Here is a 26,779-nt window from a genome sequence, read left to right on the forward strand (position 1 = left end):
AATATGAAAAAAAATCCAATGCATCTCAGACACAATCGATTTTATTAAATCAAACACATTCTTTCTAAAATTACAGGAATGCAACGATGACACCTGCGAACAAGCATCAAATTTGAAACAAATCCAAACGTATAAATTATGGTTTTATGTCACATAAGCTATATGTGATTTAAAAAATAGCAGTTTCATCTCAAAATAGAATAAATGTTAAAACAATAAATGATTTTAGTTATGAGTGTTTGAAAAAAATGAAAAGATAAAGGAGCTTATTTTGAGTAACGCTTTTTGAAATAGTCAAATAAGCCGTTATTTTTTTTAATTTAATAACAGAATATATGAATGCAAAATTATATATATAAAAAAAAACCCTGTATACATTTTATCTTACTGTGATATTGTGAATACAACAAACCAATCGTTTTTTGTTTTTGTTTTAAACAGCTTCTCAGTTTCTGGTTGCAAAACAACCACTGTTAGCCGTCTATAAACTTGCATTGAAGATACTCTTCTACAGAAATAATACTAGCCAAACAGTGAAAAAATAGAATAATAATTACAAATTAAACTAAGCTTACTTAATTTTGCAATTTCGACACCGAGGTTACAAAAATAGCAACATTCTTTCCTAATAAAAAAGGTCAATAGCCGTCGAGAAACTGCCGTATCCGTTTACAAGTGAAAATGAAGGCGACCTAAAAATGTTTGGGAAGTTGTTCCTATTAAAGCAACACTCTTTCACAGTTGTGTCTAGCTAATCAGTTCTACTCAAACAGCAAATGGTAGATGGTGTGTGGCGCACAAGAGTTAGTGCTATATTTAAGTGATACCCATGGGAAAAGAAAAATAGTCCTCTTCTTGAATTCACTTTCAGACCAAAGACGCTGCTGACACTGAAACTCTGAGAGACACTAACAGGGGGCCTATTCCACAACTGTCTCCTTATTCCTTAAAATGGGATAAATATTTGTAAGCACATTGTTCTGATGCCTTCCTGTCACAATGGACTTTGACAGCACATTCCTACAGTAATATATAGCTGGATTTCCTAAAAAAAAAAGGGTCGACGCTATTTGTTTTCGTTCTCTTTTATCAATGGTTATTATTTTTAAGATATTTACTAGCACAGCTCATAGTCAAAAGTAACATTCAGCTAAACTTTATTAAATAGTTGATCAAAGGTCATAACAGAAACGAACATTGGACTTTAAAAAATATGAAATTACGCAAATTATAGTAGGCTATTTTAAAACATCTGAAACGACGTTTAGAAAAATAATAATAATAAAAAATAAAAACGTGATAAAATGATCCAGCACATTAGATGGGTGATGTCTTTAGCCTATCACTAGACAGAGTCTACAGGAATAATTTAGCCAACATCAAATAAACGACTGGTTTGCTAATGGGAGCACTAATCTCGATGCATCTACAGTAACCGTGCATATCTCAAAATACAGTTTATTTGCATTTGTTGCGGGGATAATGATCGCGCTCGTGGATCAGATGTTATTTGTTTTGGACTAGAGATACTGTGAAATTGTTCAGATTCAACGGGTTTTAATAGGGGATCTATTTCAAGGACGGCTGGTGGGAAAGAGTTGACTCTTTAACGAGTGCAAGGTTAACACATCATGCAAACACACATTATAGGCCTATTTTCTCAGGCCAAACAAAAATAAAGAAATAAAAATAGCCTGAATAAATTTATAAATTATGCATGCAAGGTTATGTCAGTGATCAAGCAATTCGGTTTTTAGCAACAAGCTAGTCAGAATTTTGCTTGGTAAACTATGCTTTTACGTTCTGTCGCGTAGACTTCAGACGTTTAATAGCAACTGTTTTGAAACTTTCTATTTTTCTTGGCGTGTGAAACGCAAAGGAAAAGCCCTTGCTGAGCATTTTGAAAGTGACAAGTGGTCGGACGCATTTCTGGGTAAACAACGCTTTGACCTTTGTGGATCCACCTGCTCACCGCAATACACAGGTGTAGAGTCCCTGTGTTCCCCGTCCCATGCCTTATACACTCATGCTTTTATTAGATGTTACACTAAGGATTCTTTTTCCATTTAGACATAGGCCTAATTCTCTATTCTTTCAAACCTTTGACAATACACATAAATAGATGTTTAAACATTTTAAGCTTAGCAGAAAATGGATAATTACAGTCTAATAGAACTGAATGTGGGGGACTATTTCAAAATGCTTGCAAGCAAGCAAAAAAAGAACAGCCCTGATTTCAAAATCACAATACAGAAGCCATATAAGCATGTAGGACAAGCCCAGGTATCTCCTGGAGCACATCACCAACAGTAAATGTGGATACAGTGGTTACTAAATATTTAAAGGGTGCAGAGACGAAGCAGTAAATGACAAAGATGGCAAACAGCGACATTAACATGTCATTGAGTGCAATGTGACTAATAGGCTCCTTACTGTAATGAAAGTGTCATTGCAAATCAGAACTTGTCCATGGTTATCATTTATAAATATTTGATGTCCCTGCTATAAGAAGCTGTCATATCCAGCAGCTCTTAAAGTGAAAGAAATGCTAATGATTACACCAGATAAGAGTTGAGGAACTCAAGTAGGGCCAGTGATTGTAAAGAGACAACAACCACAATTCAGAATTGACTTATTGACAACCTTGCAAATGCTCTCTAACCTAAATTCAAATCTATAGGACCATGCAGGTAGGTTTACCGATGCTATCTGTTAGATCTTAGATGAACAGGCAATGTTTGATGGGTCCAAGAAATAATAAACTAACAAGCAAATTGATTTCCATTTTTATAAAGTTATATTGTCTAAACTAACTTTAGTTTATGTAATGATATAAAATTGTTCGTTACCAAGGAAACAAAAATAAGCAATGCTGCAATATGGTGAGCATATAAAAAAAAATCAATTTTAAACAATTGTTTGCTTCTTTAAGGCATAAACTGAATGTGTGACAATTAAATTTTGAATTGTTTAAATTTGTCATTTGTTAATGAAAATAGCTTGTTATGGGATAGCTATATTTATCACATGAGTGATTCTATAGGCTAACTGGAGATACATTTCGAATTTCAAAAAGTTAAGGAAAAAAAAGTAAGACTTACAGAAATTCTTCCCAGTATCTTATTGACAACATATTCAATTTGAATAATTCAGTGCTTGCTAAACAAGTTAGGCTACATCCTTTTTTTACTTTTAACAAAAAATGTATTTCTTATATTGTTTGTCAACTCTGTTACTGTCAATTCTGTTACATAATGTCAGCATTGTTACTCTGGTAACAGGATTGACCCTTTCAAACTTTTTTAGCCAAAAACTCCACTTGCTAGCATAAATGCTAATAGCATGGCACTAACAACATCGTGATTAAAAGACTTTTAAACAACCCACTGTGTGATCAGTGATACATTCTGTTTTCATTTTGATATTGTGGTAACAATTTTGACGTTTTACAAAATAACTTTTGTTGTAAGAACTTTTTAGATTAAAATATTTTTCAGAGAGAACAAATACTGTTCAGTGCTTCAGATCTTATCAGTTAGGGAAAGGGACATTTCCTGTATCCTACATTCCTGTATCCTGTATTAGTATTTTCCCAATTCTACAACATTAAATGCAAAGGCATTTTATGTTGTAGAATAAGGGAAATACTGACTAGCCTATTTCGGACAACAAGAAATCATGATTTTCAGCTAACTTTTTACAGAAAATGTTAGGCCTATATTTTTATGGCCTGTAACAACTTGTGATACATGACAATGCGTAACAAAATATTAAAATGATAAAAAATATAATCATTTGAAAAAAAATAATGACTTTGGACACCAGATGTAACTTAGCCTACCTGCAATTAGCCTATACACACATAATGCCCTTTTAGCCTATCTCTCGCCCAGTATTGATAAATGTATTTTGGGATAGTTTAACATAAACACAACAGTTATTTTTTTTCCCATTTCTTCATAATCTGATTCATAGTGTTCATAATTAGGTAAAAGGCCGTTCATTCAGCGTCTTTACCTGATGATGTTCCATACGTCCATTTGATAACCGTCTATTTATTCAGGACATCTAACTTTAGGCAACATCTTTACTTACAGCCTACTGCATTTGAGACAGAATGGGGTATTACTACCAACATTTTCAGTTTTTGATCAGTGCATGGTTCATATTTGTAAACCAGACAATAGGATGTAGACCTGTTTAATCAATTCAACCCACTGGCTAATGTATTGTGATGTCATCACTAGGCGCCACTCCGCTGACGTAATGTTTCAGGAAGTGAATCTCAGCCGATTCGGCTCTGCAGGAAAGCATGAGCGATGTTATAATTTATGATTTTTAAATCAACCGTCCCAAAGGCTACCAGACATGGAGAACTGGAGCCTTATTTCACTGTGCGTGTTGCTCGGTTTAACGACAAGATGGGCGGTGTCTTTTCACTCATACTCAGGTTGGTTTTCAATGAACCGCCGGTTTTTTTATTTTTAGAACTGACACGTCAAAGTCAGTGGCTGGCGTTCGGAACAGTTCATTCATCTGTAAATGAGCAAGAAAATCAGCTCATCTAAAATAAAAATCTAGTGGGATAAACTTTATTCGTGAAATAAATGTTATATATGATGCTTATTATACCGCATTTACGTATTAATTAATAAATCATACTATTCTGCATTTAAATGAATGGAATAGGTGCAGGGAAACCGCCAATGTTCGGGGACTATGAAGCACAGAGACACTGGCAAGAAGTGACTTACAATCTGCCTGTTCATGAATGGTTAGTTTTTCATTCCTCCTCCATGGCCAAGTACACCAACATTGATGTGAAGGCCTCTCTCTTTGTTTATTTTTTTGTAAAGGTTGAATGTTACATTATTTAATGTATAAGGCCAGTGCCTTACATAAATGTGACATAAATGTTTTTTATTTTTCCAAACTAGGTACTTCAATACTACAAATAATGATTTGAACTACTGGGGACTTGATTACCCTCCTTTGACAGCCTATCACAGTCTGGTGTGTGCATATGTGTAAGTGTTGTTTTACATGGTACATCATCCATATTTTTTAACTTAACAGTTCAGTTGAACATGGCTTGATGATGGTGATTTTGATTTTGTTGTGTGTATTTTTGATAGAGCAAAGCTGCTCAATCCTGAATGGGTGGAGTTGCATGCATCTAGAGGCTATGAAAGCCACACTCATAAGTTGTTCATGAGAGCCACAGGTAGGTACTCATGACATCAGACATTTATTTCAAATTTGTTAAATGGCAATGTGATTTCTATGTCTTAACTGAATTTAGAGCATAAAACATAAAACAATATTTAGATATGATGTTTAGAATTAAGTATACTAGTGCAGTGCCCGTGCAAAATCAGTTTTTGTGTGTGATTCGGTGTGTTTGAGTGCTCATTGTTACAATTACACAGCAAAAGTTCAGTGACATTTTTATTTGTGCATGGTAGAAAGCAAATACTGATACTGACACAGGCCTACAATAAATATGGAAAATTGAACTACACGATTGAGGGAGCAGGCTTCACAGTGAACTCAGAGAAAACGCTACACTTGAGCAAACAGTTTGTGAATAGGCTACTACAAATGATGGCTGTGAAAAAGACTGTGAACGCTTTGAATAGGATATGTTTAGTTGGTGAATAGCATAGGCTACTATTACACAGTAGCGATAACGGTAAGCGCACCAGAATAAAATATAAAATTCAGAAATAAACAGTATAGCTGACTTACAGATTCAGTTAACATCCACAAATGAATAAGTGCGACGATTCAGGGAGCAGGCTACACAGTGAACTCAGAGAAAACGCTACCTAAGCTCCACTGCTTTCTTCGACCCTCTCTGTCTCTGGTCCTGGGTTGTGCTCACTCAGTGTCAGTGTGAGAAGGGGAGTGGCCAGCGGTTAGAGCGGCAAAAGCCAATGTGTGCTTCTTTTACCGATATATGTTTACCGATATCTTTCGCATTTCTAATCCAAACAATGCCAAACTTGGCACTGCACTTACTCATGCCCGTAGCAAGACACCTGTCAGTTTGAAATCCATCAGACTAACGGTTCGAGAGATATGCGAATAACAGGCACACAAACACACACAGACAGACAGATGTTCCTGTAATTTATAGATAGATAGATACAGTGCTGCTCAAAAGTTTACACACCCCTTGCATAATCCGTGAATAATTTTAACAAAATAAGAGGGTTCATACAAAATGCATGTTATTTTTTTATTTAGTACTGTCCTGAATAAGATATTTTACATAAAAGATGTTTACATATAGTCCACAAGATGACAAAAAAGCTGAATTTATAAAAATGACCCCGTTCAAAAGTTTATGTACCCTTGATTCTTAATACTGTGTCGTTACTTATATGATCAACAACCTGTTTTTTTATGTTGTTCTTGAGTCCCTTGTTTGTCCTGAGTAGTTAAACTGCCCAATCTTCTTCAGAAAAATCCTCCATGTCCCGAAAATTCTTCAGTTTTCCAGAATCTTTTGCATATTTAAATCCTTTCCAGCAGTGACTGTATAATTTTGAAATCAATCTTTTCACACTGAGGACAATTGAGGGACTTAAAGCAACACTAAGTAGGATTTTTTACCTTCAAATAATGTTTCCAAAATCGTTTCAGTGGTTCATCAAGTCGTGACAGGGTGAAAGGCACTTATGCCACCGCTTTGCGGCCCTTTATCTGGTATATCCACGCTATGTAAGATTGCCAGATCGGGTCGCGTTTCTGTAGTTCTAATGAGACATAAGAAAACTACAAATTTGACTTGCTTTACGGCAAGCGTTACAATAGATTCCAAAGCCAGTGCTGGATAAACAGCGAGCGTGCGCGTGCAACAGTAGGATGTGGTAGGCTAAATTATTTACGACAGCTGTAATGGACAATTCCGCTTCCAACCTGTAGGGCGACCGCAGAGGAAAAGTTCCTTGGTGTTGCTTTAAACACAACTATTAAAAAAAAGGTTCAAACATTCACTGATGCTCAAGAAGGAAATATGATGCATTAATAGCTGGGGGGCGAAAACTTTTTGAATTTGACGATCAAAGGCGTTTCCCCTTTAAAAACACATTTAAATAAATTCCTTGAAATAGTTTCAAGTTTCGTGTGACCACACAACACATCCCAGCATAAACAATTCTGATAAATTATTTGTTATATAAAGCATCTAGTTCACAACCACTGTTTATTTTAACAGAATTTGGCATGGCAGAAAATCTGCAAAGAGCGCTCCTTTTATAATCACAAAATGCTGTCACTGCAATCTCACAAAGTTCCGTTATAATCAATGAAGCTGACTGCACAATGAATCTCTTATTTACATAATTGTTATAATGAGAGGATTTATGAGCGTGTAGATCTCAGAATCCACTCACCGCTCAAAATGCAGAAGTTCTTGTTCAGTGCTAACTTAAACACCTTTGATTGGCCATTGCATTCAAGAAATCAACAGATATTGTTGTGATTGGCCAAATTGCTAAACGCTGCAAAAACATTGTAAATAGAAACCTGTTGGTGTCCTCCAGAACGCAAACACAGTTGCGCACTGGATCATTTGCCAAATACAGTATGTTTTGTCAAATACACCTATTACGGAGAAAAAAAATATCCTAGACCAGCATTTATGGGCTGCTTTTCCCTTTAAAAGCAATCAGAACCAGCAGCTTGAGTTTGGCGGATGCCAGGAGAACGTTGGAGAAGGAATATTGGTATGGGGCTATTTTTCAGGGGTTGAGCTAGGCCCCTTACAGTCATGGGAAATTTTAATGCTTCAGCATACTAAGTCAAGTCAAGTCAAGTCAAGTTTATTTATATAGCGCTTTTCACAACACAGGTTGTATCAAAGCAGCTTCACAGTAATAAATTAGAACAATACATCAATGTTTGTTTCTAGTGGAACGTCTACGTTTGGTAATGCTGATCAATAGTATCGTTGATTGATTAATTCAATTAAATATCCCCAAATATCCCCAACTGAGCAAGCCAAAGGCAACAGTGGCAAGGAACCGAAAAACTCCATCAGGTGACCTAATGGAGAAAAAAAAACCTTGGGAGAACCCGGGCTCAGTCGGGGGCCAGTTCTCCTCTGGCGTTTATGAACTAGAGGTCGGATTTAACTGTAGGATTAAAAGTATTATATGAATGCCTGGCTGAAGAGATGCGTCTTTAATCTAGTTTTAAACTGGGAGAGCGAGTCTGAGCAACGAACAGTATCCGGAAGACTATTCCAGAGTTTTGGTGCTAAATGTGAAAATGCTCTCCCTCCTTTGGTGGACCTAGATATCCTAGGTATGACCAAAAGCCTCGAATTTAGTGACCTTAAAGAGCGCGATGGATTATAGGGCGATAGAAGATCCGTTAAATAGACTGGAGCTAAGCCGTTTAGGGCTTTATAAGTCAGTAGCAATACCTTGTAATTAATACGGGACTTTATAGGTAACCAATGTAGAGATGATAAAATCGGTGTTATATGATCATATTTTCTTGATCTAGTTAGAACTCTAGCGGCGGCATTTTGGACTAACTGTAGCTTGTTTATTGAGGATGCAGGACAACCGGCTAATAACGCATTACAGTAATCTAGTCTCGAGGTCATGAATGCATGAACTAACTTTTCTGCATCAGAAACAGATAGCATATTACGTAGCTTAGCAATGTTTCTAAGGTGGAAAAAGGCTGTTCTTGTAACATATGAAATATGATTTTCAAAAGACAGGTTGCAGTCTAATATAACACCCAGGTCTTTTACTGTAGAGGATGAAGTAACAGGACATCCTACTATGTTAAAGTTGTATTGTGAGAGGTTTTGTGGGTGGTTTTTTGAACCGATAAGTAGTACCTCTGTCTTGTCTGGATTTAATAAAAGAAAATTATGCGTCATCCAATCTTTTATATCTTTAACACACTCTGTCAATTTGGATAATTTAGCGTTTTCATCTGGCCGTGATGAAATATAGATTTGAGTGTCATCAGCATAACAATGGAAACTAATTCCATGTTTCCTTATAATATTTCCAAGTGGCAGCATATATATTGAGAATAATAGAGGGCCTAACACAGATCCCTGCGGCACTCCATAGTTTACTGGAGTTATGATAGATTTTTCTCCATTTAAATAAACAAAATGGTAGCGGTCAGATAAATACGATCTAAACCAGCTTAATGCTTGTCCTTGAACACCAGTATAATTTTGTAGTCGATCTAAGAGTATTGTATGATCTATAGTATCGAACGCAGCACTAAGATCAAGTAAAACTAATATTGAGATACAGCCTTGGTCAGAAGCTAAAAGTAAATCATTTGTGATTTTAACGAGCGCAGTTTCAGTGCTATGATGCGGCCTGAACCCAGACTGAAACTTTTCATAGGTGTCATTTTCTTGTAAGAAAGAGCCCAGTTGAGCGGACACAACTTTTTCTAGTATTTTAGACATAAAAGGTAGATTTGAAATGGGTCTATAATTTACTAGATTATTCGGATCTAATTGTGGTTTCTTAATGAGAGGTTTTATAACTGCCAGTTTAAATGTTTTTGGAACATAACCTAAAGATAAAGACGAGTTAATAATATTGAGGAGAGGCTCTTCCACTAATATTATTAACTCGTCTTATTATTAACTAAGACATTTTTGATGATGCTAGGCTTCCAACTTTGTTGGAAAAGTTTGGGGAAGGCCCTTTTCTATTGCAGTGCCCCAGTGCATAAAGCAAGGTCCATAAAGACGTGGTTGGCTGAGTTTGGTGTGTAAGAACTTGACTGGCCCACACAGAGCCCTATAAACACTCCTTGTGGACAGCCTTTCCAGAAAAGTGGAAGCTGTTATAGCTGCAATTCCATATTATGGCTCGTTTCCACCGAGCGGTACAGTACAGTACAGTACGATTCGGGACGGTAAACCCTGATCCAGCTTGCGTTTCCACCGCCAACAGTACAACAATGGAGGACATACAGCAGATCTTGTTCTTGCTTCTCGGCATGTGGCTGTTTGTCACAAGAAGAGGACAAGCTTTGTTTGAGCAAAGGCTGCAAGGAAAAACACAGCCGGAAAAAAATGGCACATCTTGTGCTGTCATTCCCCTTGTAGCGTGTGCAAGTGACACTTCTCTGTCAACCAATCAACGTTCTGCAGTGAGTCTAGCTCCACCCTTTAGGTACCGGACTACTGTGATAGGTACCCCAATTGAAGGGTCACAAAAAATGGTACAGTTCGGTTCGGTATTTTGGTACCATTCACAACTTCTGACAATCGAAATGGAAATAATTGTGTACCATACTGTACTGTACCGTACCGCTCGGTGGAAACAACCCATTCATGTCTATGCATTTAAAATGCAATGTTATTACAGTCCATGTTGGTGTAATTGTCAGGTGTCCCAATACTTGTGTCCATGTAATTATTTAAAAGAAGGTGGGGTTATTGTCACCTGTACTGCATTGCTTTGAATACTCTTGGATGTTATAAAGCATGTTAATGTTTACAGGGCTTTGATCATTGCTTATGTGACTGCAGTGTAACCATATGACTCTTTGCAGTCTTCAAAGTCAGTAAATTGTGTAGGATTGATTAAGTAATTCCTCTTGACACAGGAGAAATATTTATACGTTGTATATTAATCTTCTTCATCTCCATTAGTTCTTTTTGCAGATATTTTGATCTACATTCCAGCAGTTTTGGTTTATTGCTTCTACTTTTGTGATGGTTCCTCTAAACAAAAGGTAGCTAAACAAATTCCATTGAATTTATATATTGTTAAAAAATAATAATAATTGAGATTACATTATTGCTTTGATTTGGTCAAACTGTATCTTTTTGTTCTCATAGGTTGCCACAGCTCTCTGCATCCTTCTGTATCCAGGACTTGTACTGATTGACTATGGCCATTTTCAATATCCTTTACCATTTACCCTAATTCTGCTATGGTATTTAATATTTATCTAATTTAATTTAATCTATTCACAAATATGTTAAGAACTTAAGATCCAGCATTATCTTTAACTGCATATTCAGATATAACAGTGTGAGCCTGGGTCTGGCTCTTTGGGGGATTCTGGGACTTGGTTTGGGATGGGACCTGTTTGGTTCCTTGGCCTTCACCTTGGCTCTCAATTACAAGCAAATGGAATTGTACCACTCACTGCCTTTCTTCTGCTACCTCATGGGGAAGTGCATGAAACAGGGCTTGACTGGGCGAGGGTGAGTCTCTTGGGTTGCATAAATACTGCGGTTTGGTGGTTAAATGTTGATCCCAATTATATGTTAAAATTGAGTAGGCTATTTGTTTTTTAAGCAGACGTCAAAAGATTTCAGAAGATACAAAAAGCCTTGGTGTAGTAAAAGTAGGACTGTTAAATGTATTTATTACAGTCAATGCATGTATCTATGCCTATGTTCAATAGACACACCCAACAAAAAAAGATGTATATGCATGTATGTGTGAGTGTGTATATAATTAATTAAATCAAAAATAGCACCTAAATTAAAAGTGAAGTCATTGGTAGTTTTTTTTTTAATTGCTGAATCTAAATCTCAGCAAGTATGATTTATTACTTACAAGTGAAAAGTTCCGTTAATGGAAAATTGCTCACCATTAATTAATGAATCTGTTGACATTCCTATAATTACAAGTTTAGCTGTACAATCCAGCCAAAGTGCCAAAGTCCCTGATTTATGCTAGCTTTTAACAAATGCTTAATGTTTGTCATCTGGCACTTCACCACTACAGGTGTAATTTTAAAATTGTCTTTTATTATTACATTTTTAAGTATGCAGGTTACATGCAGTTTTACATTAGTCCTGCAGCCAGTCTCAGTGCAAGTGCCCTGCTCTTTGCTGTCTTGCATTTGTTGATTTAGTAACAATGTACCAAGGGCATTTGGAGGCAAATGCATTGGTGGATTAGTTTGCCTGGGAAGAGACATGTCCAGATGACTCTCTGGCCATGCCTGACCATCCCTGCTATGTCTGTGCTTGCAACTGTATATCTACAGCTGAGAGGTGTTAGCGGTTACAGTATACAGCAAACTGAAAAACTGTGATGGTATGTTGTCTCTGCTCAAGTAGTTGAGAAACCTGATTAATGACACGTGAATCATTTAAACGTTTTTTTAAGCTCAACTATTTTATTTTCACTTGCAAATATTAAATGAATAGTATTCTGACAAATATGTATAAAATCATGCACACTCCAATTTTATCAGTGGCCTATAAAAAGCCATTGAAACAGACATTGTCATCCCTGGATGAAACAAAATGGCTTAATATATTTTTATTTCTTTATATATATATATATGTATTAGGGCTGTCAAAAGATTAATCGTGATTAATCGCATCCAAAATAAAAGTTTGTGTGTTTACATAATATATGTGTGTGTACTGTGTATAATTATTTTGTATATATAAATACACACACATGCATGTATATATTTAAGAAATATTTGCATACATATACTGTATATATTTATATATAATTTTGTATTATATATAAATATATATTTTTTTATATATAAATTACACATTTTTCTTAAATATATACAAGCATGTGTGTGTATTTATATATACAAATTTAATTATACACAGTACACACACATATATTATTTAAACCCAAACTTTTATTTTGGATGCGATTAATCGCGATTAATCTTTTGACAGCCCTAATATGTATGTATGTATAAAGTGTGGATTTTTTTTTTTTTTTTTATGTGTCATTGTTACATTTGTGAGTTTTTACAGTGCTTTTCTGTGTGTACCCAGCTTTTTCCTGTTGGCCAAGATCGCATTGACTGTATTGGTGACCTTTGCCCTCTGCTGGATGCCTTTTTTGTCCGACCCCAACCAATCTCTACAAGTTCTTCATCGCCTTTTTCCCGTTGACCGGGGTCTGTTTGAGGTAATTCCCCTAATGTGTATGCATCATCACAAAGCATCAATGGGTAAACTCTGTCAAGTTCACCTAAATAGGTTCCTTTCATTGATTTTATTGAACTCATGCTTGCATAACTGAAATTACCTTGCTAATGGTGACATACATTGAGAAATGTTTACTATTTGCTTACAGTCACAGCAGTATTTACACAACTTGATATCAGGCTTTGCACTTTACTTTTGTAAAACACTGTGGTAAAATGCATGTAAATCAGTCATATTTACTGCTTAAGGAATGAGTTTTCAACACATCATTACAGCATGATGCTTATTCGGTTGTGTGCTAGCCTGTTCTAAAATTTCCAATGCAGGGTCGGCTTGGAAATGCCCTTGAAATCCTTATCCACATGCATTCACTTTTCTCTGTATGCATGCATGAATGCATAAATACACTGTTGCCAGAATCCTATGTAGATACATACAGTAAACTGTAAACAGTGTTCAATTCTGGTTCTGTGATACTAATGCAAATAGAAGACTGACTTAATGCACATCTTGCCAGTCAGATCTTTCTATATTCATAGATTACCCCAATAAGACCCTTTGTGTCTAGAGCAGGATTTATCTTTTAGATCTGATTAGTAAACAAGGGTCTCACATTGAGTTTATTGGAAAACCAGAGCTGTCCCCTGTTCGTTGTCTTAAAGCCAGGTCTGATTCCTTTTTGTAAGGCAATAATGAAATACACAATGTACAAGTACTGCGGCTTGCTTTTGAAACGTACCCAAAAACCCTGTTGTCAAAGTAGCTGTGTTGTGAGAAGTAATTGAAAATTCTACAGGGCTCAGGGCCCAGAATATATCATGCATTTGCCTGACATGAGGCTAACATAATACACAAGGTGTGAGTAATTCTAACCTAGAGCCTTGAGCGTGTGACGGAGAAAGCGCTAAGCGAGTCTTGGCTGCTGCTATCATGTACTGTATACATCAGAGGACGGTAAAGCTAGGTGATGTTTAGTCAATAGCTAAATCCGTGCTGTTTGTCTGAAAGAAATACAATCAAATTCCGTCATTTACCTAACCTTATGTTGTTCCAATTGCATCACTTTCTTTCTTCTGTGAAACACAAAAGAAGATATTTTAAAAAATGTCCATAAAATGAATCCCATGCCAATGGGATAAAAGAAACAACAACACCACCATGACAAAAAACCCTTTCACTTGGGAAATGATTTTGCCCATACAATGAAAGTCAATGGGGTCCAACATGCAATTGACTTTCATTATATGAAAAAAAAAAAAAAAAAAGTGTGTCCTTTTTCAAAGTGTGTCTCATTGGCGGGTCTCATCTTCTGCTGTAGTGTCCACTCGTCTCCACACAGCTGTGAAAGACAGCAGCTGTGTTTTTGAGGACTGAGCAGTATGGAGAGTTTCTCAGAGGCAGGGCTGCAACTTTCATAACATTTACTAATTCTGTTTTTGCACAACTGCTAAAGGCCACCAGTCTTTGAGGAATCACATGTCGGTACCCCAGCAGAAAGGTCAATGGGCACTCGTAACGTATCGGTTTCCTAAAGGGTACAATTTGGTCTTCTGTATGTGGCAAAACCGCAGTCTTTGCAGCCTGGGGGATGTTATTAATGTCATTGGTATACATCAACCCTGTGTCCATAAGTTTACAAATAAGTGCATAGCTTTTTTTTGACTTCACGATTACTTGACGGGAAAATTAATGGGAGTGTAATACTTCACCCTTGCCCTTTGTACCAATGCTCCCCAAGAATGCCCACAGGAATTTTTATTGCGCTTTCAGTTGGGAAATGATTACGCTGAGTTATGCCACTTATGTGCTTTCTTTTCAAAAGCCACATACCGTTTAAAGACACTTACCTTATATGTCAGTGCTAATTTTGTAAGCATGATCATAAATTTGTAGTTATTTGAGAAAAGTCTTTTGAGCTGCAACAATATAGAAAATGACCAAGAACAAAATTCTACCCTTGAACCACTGATTTCAGATGTACCACTGATACGCTGTCTTTATGAAATCTCAGGACTGTCAAAGAAACGGCTTGTAGGCTTAATAGTGTTGTTATTGTTTAATATAACTAAAATTAAAAACCATTACAAATTATTTTCTGTAATTAAATATTAGATTAAAAGCTTAAAAATGAAAATTAGAAATTTTGTTATTGCAACTTCTTAAAAAAAAATCTAACAACAACATTACTAAAACTTAAACTATTTTTTTTATGTATTTAAAAGCTAATTCAACTAAATAATACAAAAGTATATGAATGATACTAAACACTGAGGCCTAATATAGTTTGGGATCGTGCCCATTTATCTTATTGCTGCAATGTATTCATAATATTTTGCTTATGTAAGTTGCTTATAGTGTAAAAAAAAATATATATATATATATATATATATAATATTTATATTTATTATTATTATTATTTATATATTTTTAATATTTTTTTTAGATTTTAGGTGGCACTTTTACATTTCAAAAGAATTGCATTCTGTTTCTTTATATTGTCAGTATTGTTGTGTGATTAATATTCCCTTAATTTTAACCCAATAATTTATCCCAATATTAGTTATTAAAGCATAAAGTTAAATGTGAAGTTTTGTTTAGTCTGGCCTTTAACTTAAATTGAGCTGGCACCCCTGAATTTACACCAGTTAAAACAACTGTTCATAAAGAACTTGAAAACTGACCTATCAGTCAGTGTATCATTCGTTCTCATTGTGTCATTCTGTCCGGAGCGCATTAGTTTAGTGACTTTGACAGCATGTGTTTGTTGACAGGATAAAGTGGCTAACACATGGTGCAGCTTGAATGTGCTGATAAAGATCAAGACCCTGCTGTCCAGAGAGACTCAGCTGTTCCTCAGGTAATCCTTCACCATCTATTTACCCACAACCCTTTCTCCTTTTCCTTTGTCTCTTTACGTATCCTCCTAAAAATCTCTCACAGGATATTCCCTCTTACCAAGTTTGTGAAACACATCTCATTATAATGGAGGGCACAGAAGGATTATGGGTAGTTAATGATATCGGAGAGATTTTGTGACATTGATATGTGGACACTAATCCGCAGGTGCAAGGCCTTGGTTAAGATTATTTCTTTGACTATTTGCTTCAGAATCTTTAATGATTTGTTTGTCTCTTTGTTCAGTCTATATTTGCAGGGCCGGTAATTAATTTTCTCATGGGTCTGTTTTAAAGGGATAGTTCACCCAAAAAAATTCTGTTTAGTCTGTTTTATTTTACACTGAGCTGGTCCCCTCATGGGGGCAGCCATTTTGAAATGACAGGACCAGCCAAATACTGCACGCTTATTATTGTACACTTTCATTGGGAAAATAAATGAATCATTACTGACTGTGTTTAATGCTTTTCTAGCTGGTGTAAATGTTTGCAAGATGCTACATACACACTACTAGGTGTCAGTAAATGTCTAAGATGATTGCTTCTTCGGTCAGCTCCAAGTTCACATTTTACAGGGCTGTGACATTCATATAGTTTTATAAGCAATTTTATGTTACTTTTAAAAACGTGTCATAAGGAAAAAAATTGCTTAGGTTCAGTGTGAAAATGTTAATTTTTACATTAAAAAAATAATAGGCATGCACGGACATGAAAATTTTGTAAGATACCGATAACCGATAATTCTTTATATTTGAAAGCCGATAACCGATGTATTGGCCGAAAAATCTAAATCCAAATTTGTATATCATTTTTGAGAGCCTGATTACAAAAACAAAAGTCTCCATTAAAGTCCATTAAAAGCCATGTCCCAAGCACACCATTATATTTATGTTCTCATTATAATTTTATGTAGCCTATATGACGGATTGCGATGCGCATGTTTCCTTTTTGAAGTGATTCCAAATTACAATCATATTGTCTCATAAACTACTTGTATGTCTTAGCTGAAGGAAATAATCCATTATTTATCGGCTTTAATATATCGGCCAAATTTTCTTATCGGGCCGATAACGATAACATTAAAAATGAACATATTGGCCACTACCAACATGGTGGCCGATATTTCGTGCATCCCTAAAAAATAACGGTCGCGTCAGATACACATGCGTTCCCTGTAAAGTGTATCTCACCTGTTACATTTGCATGGACCAGATTCTTGTCCTACATGGGTCATTCACCTCTAATAGGGTCATTTTCCTCCAAGAGAGTGATGATTGAGGGGTTAAAGTAATTCTGTGAGTGCTCAGCAGGCCATCTCTGAATCTCATGCATTTCCTGCATGCTGGGATCTTTCTTGTTGACTGTGAGGATGTATAAAAAGATCAGGCAGCCGCGTTCTCTAGTTCCATGGGATAGATTACGGGCTTTGGCAACAGGAGCTCTTGATCGTATTTCTCCTCTCTGTGTGTGTGTATAGTAAATCTGTCATTAATGCATGGATGTATTCAATGAAAAAATTTTTTTTGTTTTTTCTTACAGTTTTGCTCTTACTCTGTTGTTCATCCTGCCTTCATCATTAAAAGTGTTGTCCAAACCCACTCTATGGCACTTCAAGCTTGCCTTGGTAAGTGGTGTCATCATTATGTGTTTGACTTTGACAGTTCAACAACTTGTATTTTTGACCACTGACTCTCCCGGTCTACTTATATTATAGGTGAACTCCTCCCTGGCTTTTTTCCTCTTCTCCTTCCAAGTCCATGAGAAGTCCATCCTTCTAGCAGCCTTGTAAGCAGCGTAATATAATTCATACTACTTGATCCAATTGCTGTGAACAGTACTTTTGCTCAACACAAAGCGAACACAACACAGTATCTAAAACTAACAGTATCGTGTTTAAAGGTAAAGTTTGCCATTTCATAACACAAATTTTTGTGTGTGTTTTTGGGCTCAACTAGTAGCGTAAGATACTGTAGGGGCTGGACTACTGTTTTTGTCAGAACAGCAGAAGAAGGGTTGATACAAGGGATACTGAAACGTTTAAAAACAATGACTATTGCAATTATTTTTTTAGTGCTTACTAGAAACTACCTGAGGTACACTTTTACACTAATGTTGAGCCTACCCGATAAATGCCACCATTTGGTTGGCAGCCAACAATAGTTTTCACAGGTAAAATAAGTATTTAAAAAATAATTAAGTACATAAAGAAATGTGTAGATTAATAAAATTGACATCCCAAAATAAAAATACATTTGCAATCATTTAGAAAAAAACTTTGTAATAGGCATAGCCCCAAAAAAGAAAACAACTGCATTAATATAATGACATCATAATAATTCATGCAGCAATTCATTGCTGTCCAATGATGTAGTCAAAATGCAGAAATAGAACAGTGGTTAAATAATGCATATTGATTATCGGACAACTAATCATAAATATAAAAAGGCATTATCAGTAAAAGGCTATATCGGCCAATTGCTAGAAATGATAAACTTCTCCTTCAGTGAAATTAGTGAGTTTAGTATAGTGCAGTAGTTCCCCTTAGTATTCTGCAGGTTTATTCGTGTATGTCATAAATCTAAAATATTATGATATATAACATATGCACATACACAGAAAGAGCCAGCTGCAAGCAACGTATTGTGTTATATCTTGCATGTGTTAGTCAATCAGTAAGGCATGTTTCTGGATTAAGGGTCTCCATTGGGAGTATTAGAAGTTTGCTGACAGAGGAAGTGTAGTGGCTGGATCAGTGGGGAGAGATGATATTGATACCTGGTCCTTGCCCTCTCAACTACATAATTATAGCATCGGTATCATATAAACATATCTGTAATGTAGTAAATATAGTCAAATATGTCTTTTACAGGCCAGTTTGCCTTGTCATCAACGAAATGCCTCTGATTGCCATTTGGTTTCTGCTAACGTCAACTTTCAGGTAAGATACCAAGCAATATGTGTTACTAAATTCAAATCATCGTACTATGAATAAATTAATCGTCACGGTTAAGATAACAAAATCCGCAAATGACTGTATAGTGAGAGGAAGAGTAGCTGATAGGGGAGTCCCAGCTGTCCACACTTATTGTTGTGTGCATGGTTTAGTGTAAGGATATCACTGGATTACATGACATAGCCCACATACCATTAAACTAAGACCCCTTTGTGTAAACACAACCCACTATTCTCTGGAATCACACTGCCTGCTTCCACAAAACTGTTTTAATGCTGCATATTTCTGTTTTTTAGCTGAAGACATGATGCTCTTTGTTATGGAAGATAATTACATTATATTCTATGATAGAATAATTGTTGCATTAAGGAAAATATCCACAAGAGCATACAGAGACAACACATTGCTACAGTTTTCTATACCGCAAACACACACCATTAATTTGCACACTTTCTACTCATTATGGCGAAATGTTGAGGCATCAAAATTCACAGCTTGTTTTTTCTGCGTCATGACCTGTTCTGCTAACACAAAGATTGTTTTATTTTGTCAACACTTTCACAATGGTAGTATTATTCATGATAAGATTGGTGCACAAGTTATTGTTTTTCAGCCAAATGCCTGTGTGTGTGTGTGTGTGTGTGTGTGTGTGTGTGTTTTCAGCGATAAGGTAGACCTGCTTGAAAATGTGCATGATTCGATAATTAAACCATTTTTATTAAAAGATACTGTTCTTGAAAATGTTAAGAAAAATCAGGTTTTCACATTTATATATATATATATATATATATATATATATATATATATATATATATATATATATATATATATATATGGTTTGATTTTGCACATTTTCATTAACTTAAAAATTATTTTCTTCTAAAAGTATGCAAGTAATTTTAGTTAGGGTAAAATTTACTAAAATGAATAAATGAATATGAAATAACTAAATTTTGACTCAATTTAAAGTTCCAATATGTAAAAATTTTGACCACAAGAGGGCGCAGTTTCCAACAATAACAAAGGCGAAGCTTGATGACGCTATGAAGGAGGTGACGATGGGAGATGTCGTTTTTAATGCGTTTTCACCATCTAGCGATGTATTTAAATGGAATTAATGAATCATGATCACGGATGAGGTAATTTATTCGTTTTTGTATTACCTGTATGTCTGATCATATTATTTTATGTCATCATAATTAATGAACTGCAAGGAACGTGAAATGTTATGCTATATTATCCCGTTACAACTTACAGCTATTTGTCATTAATTCATATATATTAAAGTCATCTTTACTGTAACTATTACGTTACTTTAAATTGAAATAAAAAAATTGATTTGCTTCCCTGTCTATCAATACACTCGCGAGAGCAGAGTCTCTGTCAAGTCCAAGATTGTCGCGCAGCTCTCTCCATCTCGAAAACGCCTGGCCGATATTTATCCGGGTTTTATTCCTCTGTTTGTCACACAGTCTGCGTGTATCCGAATATGGACGCTTTCGTTTTGTTGGCACTTCAATACTCGCCAAAGAGTAATCGTGATCCATAACAGCTATAACCATACAGTCTATGGCTATAACGCTATAACCACCACTTCCGCATTTGACCATGTGATGTTCCGGTGTGGTGGAATTAGGGATGTCCCGATCCGATCCACGGCATCGGTATCGTGCCGATACTGGCCCAAAACGCTAGATCGGATATCGGAGGGGAGAAAAAAAATTATCCGATACCTATGATCCGATACCCATTAGGGGTGGAACGGTACGTATTCGTACTGAACGTACGTTCGGTGCATGGATTTACACAGAGAATACACGGTATAAAAATAAATAAATCTCGCGTGCACATTAATTAATGTAATACGAAACTAACGTTACTGTTAGATACGCGCATATGCGGGTTCTTTGGGGACACCTAATCTGTAGCCCGCCTTTGCTCTGAACGCGCGTCTATATCGCTTCAAACGCTCACTTTATCATTATACGCGCGCGGCGCGTCCTATTCGCTTTGGACGCGCGAATGGATTCAAACTGTTCAAGCATCGAACTAGACGCGATAGACGCAAATTTGACGCTCTATTCGCGTTTTGGTGTGAACGCAGCAAAATGAACAGGCTGCGATGTCAAGATTGCAATGCTGGTGTGTGTGTGTGTGTGTGTGTGTGTGTGTGTGTCAGAGAGAGAGGCACGGGCGCGATCGAACAGTGGAAACAAAAAAACATACTCCGTCATTTTCATACAGGACATCATTAAAACTGGAAAAAGTGTTTAGCCTACTTATATTTGTGTAAAACCCAACATTGTGCTTTTGTCAAACTGTAAACTCTTGTCAAACTGTAACTGTCACCCAACCAAAATCACACACACACACACACACACACACACACACACACACACACACACACACACACACACACACACACACACACACACACTGTTTAAAAGCAAAAATGATCTCATCTTTTTGGACATTCATCATTGCATTGGTTTTCATTTCTTGTCCTAAAACAGAGCACTAATCTGTTTATTTTTAAGTTACACATTCTACATTGAATAAAAAAGAAAATCATGTTTTTAAAAGTAGTATTATTTTATACAGAAATAAATTATTTATAATTCAGATGAGAATAAAGTTAAAGTTAATTAAAATTTAAAGGAAACAAATATATTGATCTGAAATATAGCAAATTAATTTTAAATTCATTCAGGTTACCAAACATATCTCAAGGTCTCTTGAATAAAGGCTGGCAGTCTTTCATTATCAACTGTTGTTGTGGACTATATACTGGAGAAGTATTTGTTCTCCATTTGAGTGAGATGTTTTTAAGTGGCTAATTGAGGAAAGTGCTTCCATTATATTTTATTATTAGTAGTATTAGTTCAAGAATAAAATAAAAATATCGGATTGATATCGGTATCGGCAAATAGCCAAAGCTGCGGCATCGGTATCGGTATCGGAAGTGAAAAAGTGGTATCGGGACATCCCTAGGTGGAATATCACATGGTCTACACCGGAAAAAAAGGATAGTGCGGACATTGCGTCACTGAGAGGCGACATTTCTTTTCCGGGACGGACAGTTATTTAAAATCGGAATTTCTCTGAAATAAAAAATCTTTGGAGACTTTTGAGATATTGTAAGTACACAACTGGAGGAAATATATCACACTGTGCAAGTTATTTTCGGAAATTTTATTACAAAATTGTTACATATTGGAGCTTTAAAGGATTGTGGTTTTTTTTTGTGGTTTTTTTACATGGAGTGGGCACTTATCTTGGTTACCCCTGCTATTATTGGACACTTTTGTGGAATAAATGAATCTTGGCTGACTGTGAATAATGCATTTCTACCAGGGGTGTCCAAACCTGTTCCTGGAGGGCTACTGTCCTGTAGAGCAGTGTTTCCCAACCCTGTTCCTGGAGGCACACCAAGAGCAAATTCCAAACAGCATTTTTGTGCCCTTGAAGGGCCCTTCGGGAAGGGGACGCCATTTGTAGGGGTGTTCCAAAAAAAAGTGAACAACTGGGTTCCTTCACGAAGGGCCCTTTCACAAGGCTGTTAGCGAAGGGAATATGCAATGGTCACTTCAAGGATGTAATGTTATCATTTATGGTCATGTGAACCAGTAAATACTCGTGATTCATTTTAAAGCTAGATGCCGGGAGAGAGTTAACTTACATACAGAGCAATTCAAGTTGTTTTGTTTGTGATACATTTTTGTTATGTTTAAATAAGTTTCATAGGTAAGAAATGTGTTAGGTAATGCTGGGTCCAAAGATGAGAAGACAAGTTTTAAAGTTGAGAGCAGCGAAATACACTCACACAGATATATAGTGCATATTTTAAAACCTTTTTTGTATAAAATGTACATTTATATCCAACAGTTATGTCAACAGCAATAATAAGAAATTTCTGTCGTAAGAACAGCTATTCAGCTGATGGACACCTTGCTGCGTTGTCATGGGAACATCCCCGTTGAAAATAATGAGGAAATTACATTGTCTTTAGTTGCTCCCATCGCCAGGTGCGTTCCAAACAGTTGCATAATGGCACACAAGTGCCCTGCTCACTTCAAGGGTTCTGCCCTTCAAAGGGAGTAGGGCATAGGGATGCTCACTTCGGTTTGGATTTTGCCCAAACACTACACTTTTTCCAACTCTTCCTAATCAATCACACCTGAATCAACTTGTTAGTAGAGACTCCAAGACCAGAAATATATGGGTCAGATAAGGGAGACATACAAAATGTGGACTGTTGGTGCGCCTCCAGGAGCAGGGTTGGAAACACTGCTGTAGAGTTTAGCTCTAAACCTAATTAAACACACCTGAACCAGCTAAGCAAGGTCTTCAGATTCACTAGAAACTTCTAAGCAAGTGTGTTGGAGCTGAAATCTGCAGGACATTGGCCCTCCAGGAGCAGGATTGGACACCCCTGCAAACATTTGCATGATTCTACATCCACACCACTAGGTGTCAGTATACATATGTAAAAGACGATTGCTACATCGGTCAGCTCAGAGTTCAGCTAAAAAAACTGTAAAATGCCATTTTAGTCTGAGTAAAATTGACTAAAATTAATGAATATGACATGTCAAAACATTGACCAAATTTAAAGTTTTTACACGGAGCGGGTCTCATCATGGGGGCTGCCATTTTGAAATGATAGGACCAGCCAGATACTGCACACTTATCTTGATCAAAATGAAAATAAACACCAGCTGTTTCAAAAATAGAGGGATACATAATCAGTTATTGTGCACATTCAGAATTCTGTATGTTTTTAACATTGCCGTTTTCTCTCTAGCATGCTCCCCCTGCTGTTGAAGGACGGTTTGCTGTTGCCTTATGCGGTGACCTCATCGGCGTTCCTCTTTCTGAGTTTGTATCTGCTCTCTGCTTTAGAGAAAACTACAGATGAAGAACTCAGGCTGAGCCTCCCTCACAAACTCACTCAGCACTGTCTGCCTAAACTCAGCCTCATCATTAAATGGAAAGTAAGTTAACGCTGACGTCACGGCCCATTACCCCACTGACGTTAATGAATTCGACGCTTATGAAGAAGTCAGTAAAGCGCACTAGGCCACTTGAACGGGCCATAACTTTCACATTAGCTTGACCCCATGCTCCTCTTAGTGCTTTTGAAGACTGAACGTTTCAACAGCTCCTTGCGTGAATGTTCAAGATCAGAAGGTGTGCTATTTGTGTAGCGTGAGTCATTAACACAGGTTTGCCTAGATATATTTATTTACACAAGAGACATAAATAAGGGGGCCCTACGATGGAGGTAGAGTTTCATTGGGGGGTCGTGTTGCTCACACCAGCACTTCCACTGATCCTTCACTCCATCTGTCGTAAATAGACACGTTAATGTTTATACCTCGCCTTCCCAAAACAGGGTGGAAAATAAACATCAAGTTACAAGGATCTGTGTACTGCCGTTGTTGTAGAACTTGACTAGGACTAATTAATGTTTGTCATATTTCATCTCCTAGGAAAGGAAATAATGTGTAAGTGTTGTTCACTTTGTCTTTTACAGTTCTGGTTTTCACTGGTGGCCATGGCTGCGTTGAGCTTTACGAGCGTGTGGTTGGAGCCTCCGGCCAAGTTGCCCGATCTGTTTCCGGTTCTGGTCTCCGTCCTCTCCTTTCTGCACTTTCTGGGCTTCGTCATATATTTCAACCTAGTCCAGTTGATGGAGCCACCGAGGAAAAAGAGCCAGAAGAAAACAAACTGAAACATGTCTTCAAAGACATTAGTTGTCAAAAGGAGAACTACAGTCAGGATGTTGGTGAAAAGAGAGGACGATCCCTGCGGTTAGAATAGAACAGGATGGGAATAGTTTGGAAAAATTCAATTTCCTCCTAATGAAGTTTGGGGGTATTGCTTGGGAAGAGTGAATCAAATGAAAGGAGATACAGTTCTGCCAGACTTTCTCTCACTTGTATAATTTAGAGACAAATTCGGTTAGTGGGATATTGGTATTGTGTAAATGACCAGGCCATAAGGGATCGCTTGTGCTGACATTATTTTTATTAACATTTTTGATACATCATTAAATGTTTTTGTACCAAATCAAATTTGTCTCCAGGATTTTTAAATGACCTAACAATTTTTTATTTATTTTTTTAAAGTTGCAGGTTTGTTGTCCTTGTTTGTAGGGCTACACAATTTGTCCAACATATTTGTGACCCTGGATCACAAGTCGCACGGGTATATTTGTGGCAATAGCCAACAATAAATTGTATGGGTAAAAATTATCGATTTTTCTTTTATGCCAAAAATCATTAGGATATTAAGTAAAGATCATGTTCCATGAAGATATTTTGTATATTTCCTACCGTAAATACATAAAACATTTATTTTTGTGAGTGAATGCAGCACATTCGCAAATATAAATGGACAACTTTAAAGGCGATTTTCTCAATGTTTTGATTTTTTTGCACCCTCAGATTCCAGATTTTCAAATAGTTGTATCTCAACCAAATATTGTCATATCCTAACAAACCATACATCAATGGAAAGCATATTTATTCAGCTTTCAGATGACATATAATAAACATCACATAATAGATATATATATATATATATATATATCTCAATTTCAAACATTTGACCAGGGTTTTGTGGTCCAGGGTCACATTTGTGATTTATATAGCAATTTAACAAAAATATGAATAATTGTATTATTAATTGTTATAATATTTATTAAATAATTTTAATAATTATTAAAAAAATATATATATATAACTTTCACTAAAATACGGTAAGAGTATTTAATTTTTTTATTTTATTTATTATTGTTATACAGTACTAATTTAAACTTACAATATTTATGAATTAGCGCATATATTTAATTAAATCCCAGCTTTTCCGATTTGATAATCACACCAAGTCATATTGCGATTTATTTTGAAAACATGATGGAAAAAAAAAATTACCTTTCAATGAGTAATGTGATGACAAATGAAATAATAATGATTATTATAATAATTGTTATTAAATAAAAAAAAAATTTATAAAAAAAAATACTATATATCACTGAAAAATAAAAAAAGTATTAAAAAAATTATATTTAATATTAATAGTAATTTTATTTTACAGAACAATTTTAAAAGTACAATCCTAATATTTAAGAAACAACCCCCATATATTTATTTAATTAAATCACAGCTTCTGATTAGATAATCACACTAAGCCATATCATATAAAAAATCATTTATTCTGATTAATCATGCAGCCCTAAACAATAGTTCTCATCAAATAAACAAACTTAAGAAAAAAAAGTATGAATTTAATTTACTTTTCAAGAAGTAAATGAAGAGAAATATTCATTAACACAGTGGAATCATCTTGGCCGTGACTAAAGACGTGAGGCTAGTACTAAAGCTATGCATTAAAATGCTTCAACTTCATGAGCTGTAAAACAAAAATGATGGAAGCAGACATATCAGAACATAATGCTGTAAAGCTGAAATACCAAGGGGAAAAAAGTACAAGCAATCTTTCTCACCCCTCTTTGTTCGAGTTAATGATGGCCATTAAAAAAATCCATTACAACTATAAATGTTATCAGGTCACAAAGGGGCTAGTGTGTTACAGCCTGAGCGAGGTCTGGAGCCGCCACATATGATCAGGAAAGAATGAACCGGTTTTGGTTTGACTGTCTTGCACAATATCCTGTAAAACAAACAGCAAGCCACAATAAGCAGAATGCGTGATATAATCATAATAGATGGTGCTAATATTAAATAACCATATCTTGCATGCCGTGCTTGGTTAAATACACTGAACTCAATGAGTTCAACAGCCCACGGCAAACAGACTAAACTGCTGAATTCTGAGATGCTTTTCTTGTTCATCTCAACAGACTGCAGCAATGCAAAGTGTGTGACAAGTGTGTGTTTTGTAAGGTCAACCTAAGCTTTTGTCCTTCAGACAGCCTCTAGAAGTGATAAAGAGAGAGTTACGTGATCCACCTTGAGCGGGGCACCAGCTGCCGCC

At 36.1% G+C, this 26,779-nt stretch overlaps 2 protein-coding genes across 9 annotated transcripts in view; one reads left to right on the plus strand and one right to left on the minus strand.

The window, feature by feature from the left end:
* Nucleotides 1-4,252: 4,252 nt before the first annotated feature.
* alg6 (ALG6 alpha-1,3-glucosyltransferase) lies at nucleotides 4,253-25,191 on the plus strand. The gene is made up of 14 exons (XM_081379827.1): nucleotides 4,253-4,450; nucleotides 4,690-4,774; nucleotides 4,938-5,027; nucleotides 5,136-5,224; nucleotides 10,658-10,740; nucleotides 10,847-10,911; nucleotides 11,033-11,218; nucleotides 12,776-12,911; nucleotides 15,703-15,788; nucleotides 17,365-17,449; nucleotides 17,540-17,610; nucleotides 18,695-18,763; nucleotides 23,583-23,772; nucleotides 24,315-25,191. Exons 1-14 carry the CDS (start codon nucleotides 4,369-4,371, stop codon nucleotides 24,510-24,512), a joined length of 1,515 nt encoding a protein of 504 aa, XP_081235953.1. The 5' UTR covers nucleotides 4,253-4,368; the 3' UTR covers nucleotides 24,513-25,191.
* Nucleotides 25,192-25,852: 661 nt separating this feature from the next.
* Nucleotides 25,853-26,779, minus strand: part of itgb3bp (integrin subunit beta 3 binding protein) — a 9,983-nt gene continuing 9,056 nt past the window's right edge. For 2 of the 8 annotated variants that reach the window (XR_014031151.1, XR_014031152.1), the window contains 3 exons: nucleotides 26,755-26,779; nucleotides 26,289-26,455; nucleotides 25,980-26,194 (listed from right to left, as the gene is read on the minus strand). The exon at nucleotides 26,755-26,779 is cut by the window's right edge and continues 33 nt beyond it. Coding sequence is in view for 1 of the 8 variants with exons in the window: in XM_081379830.1 (XP_081235956.1) it covers nucleotides 26,353-26,455 (103 nt within the window). In the remaining 7 variants the exon portion in view is untranslated. Of the gene's footprint in view, nucleotides 26,456-26,745 lie in introns of all 8 variants that reach the window. The other 6 variants (XR_014031148.1, XR_014031149.1, XR_014031150.1 and 3 more) reach the window with 6 other exon arrangements.

This window comes from Scardinius erythrophthalmus (genome assembly GCF_964197995.2).
Source record: "Scardinius erythrophthalmus genome assembly, chromosome: 12".
NCBI classification, from domain to species: domain Eukaryota; kingdom Metazoa; phylum Chordata; class Actinopteri; order Cypriniformes; family Leuciscidae; genus Scardinius; species Scardinius erythrophthalmus.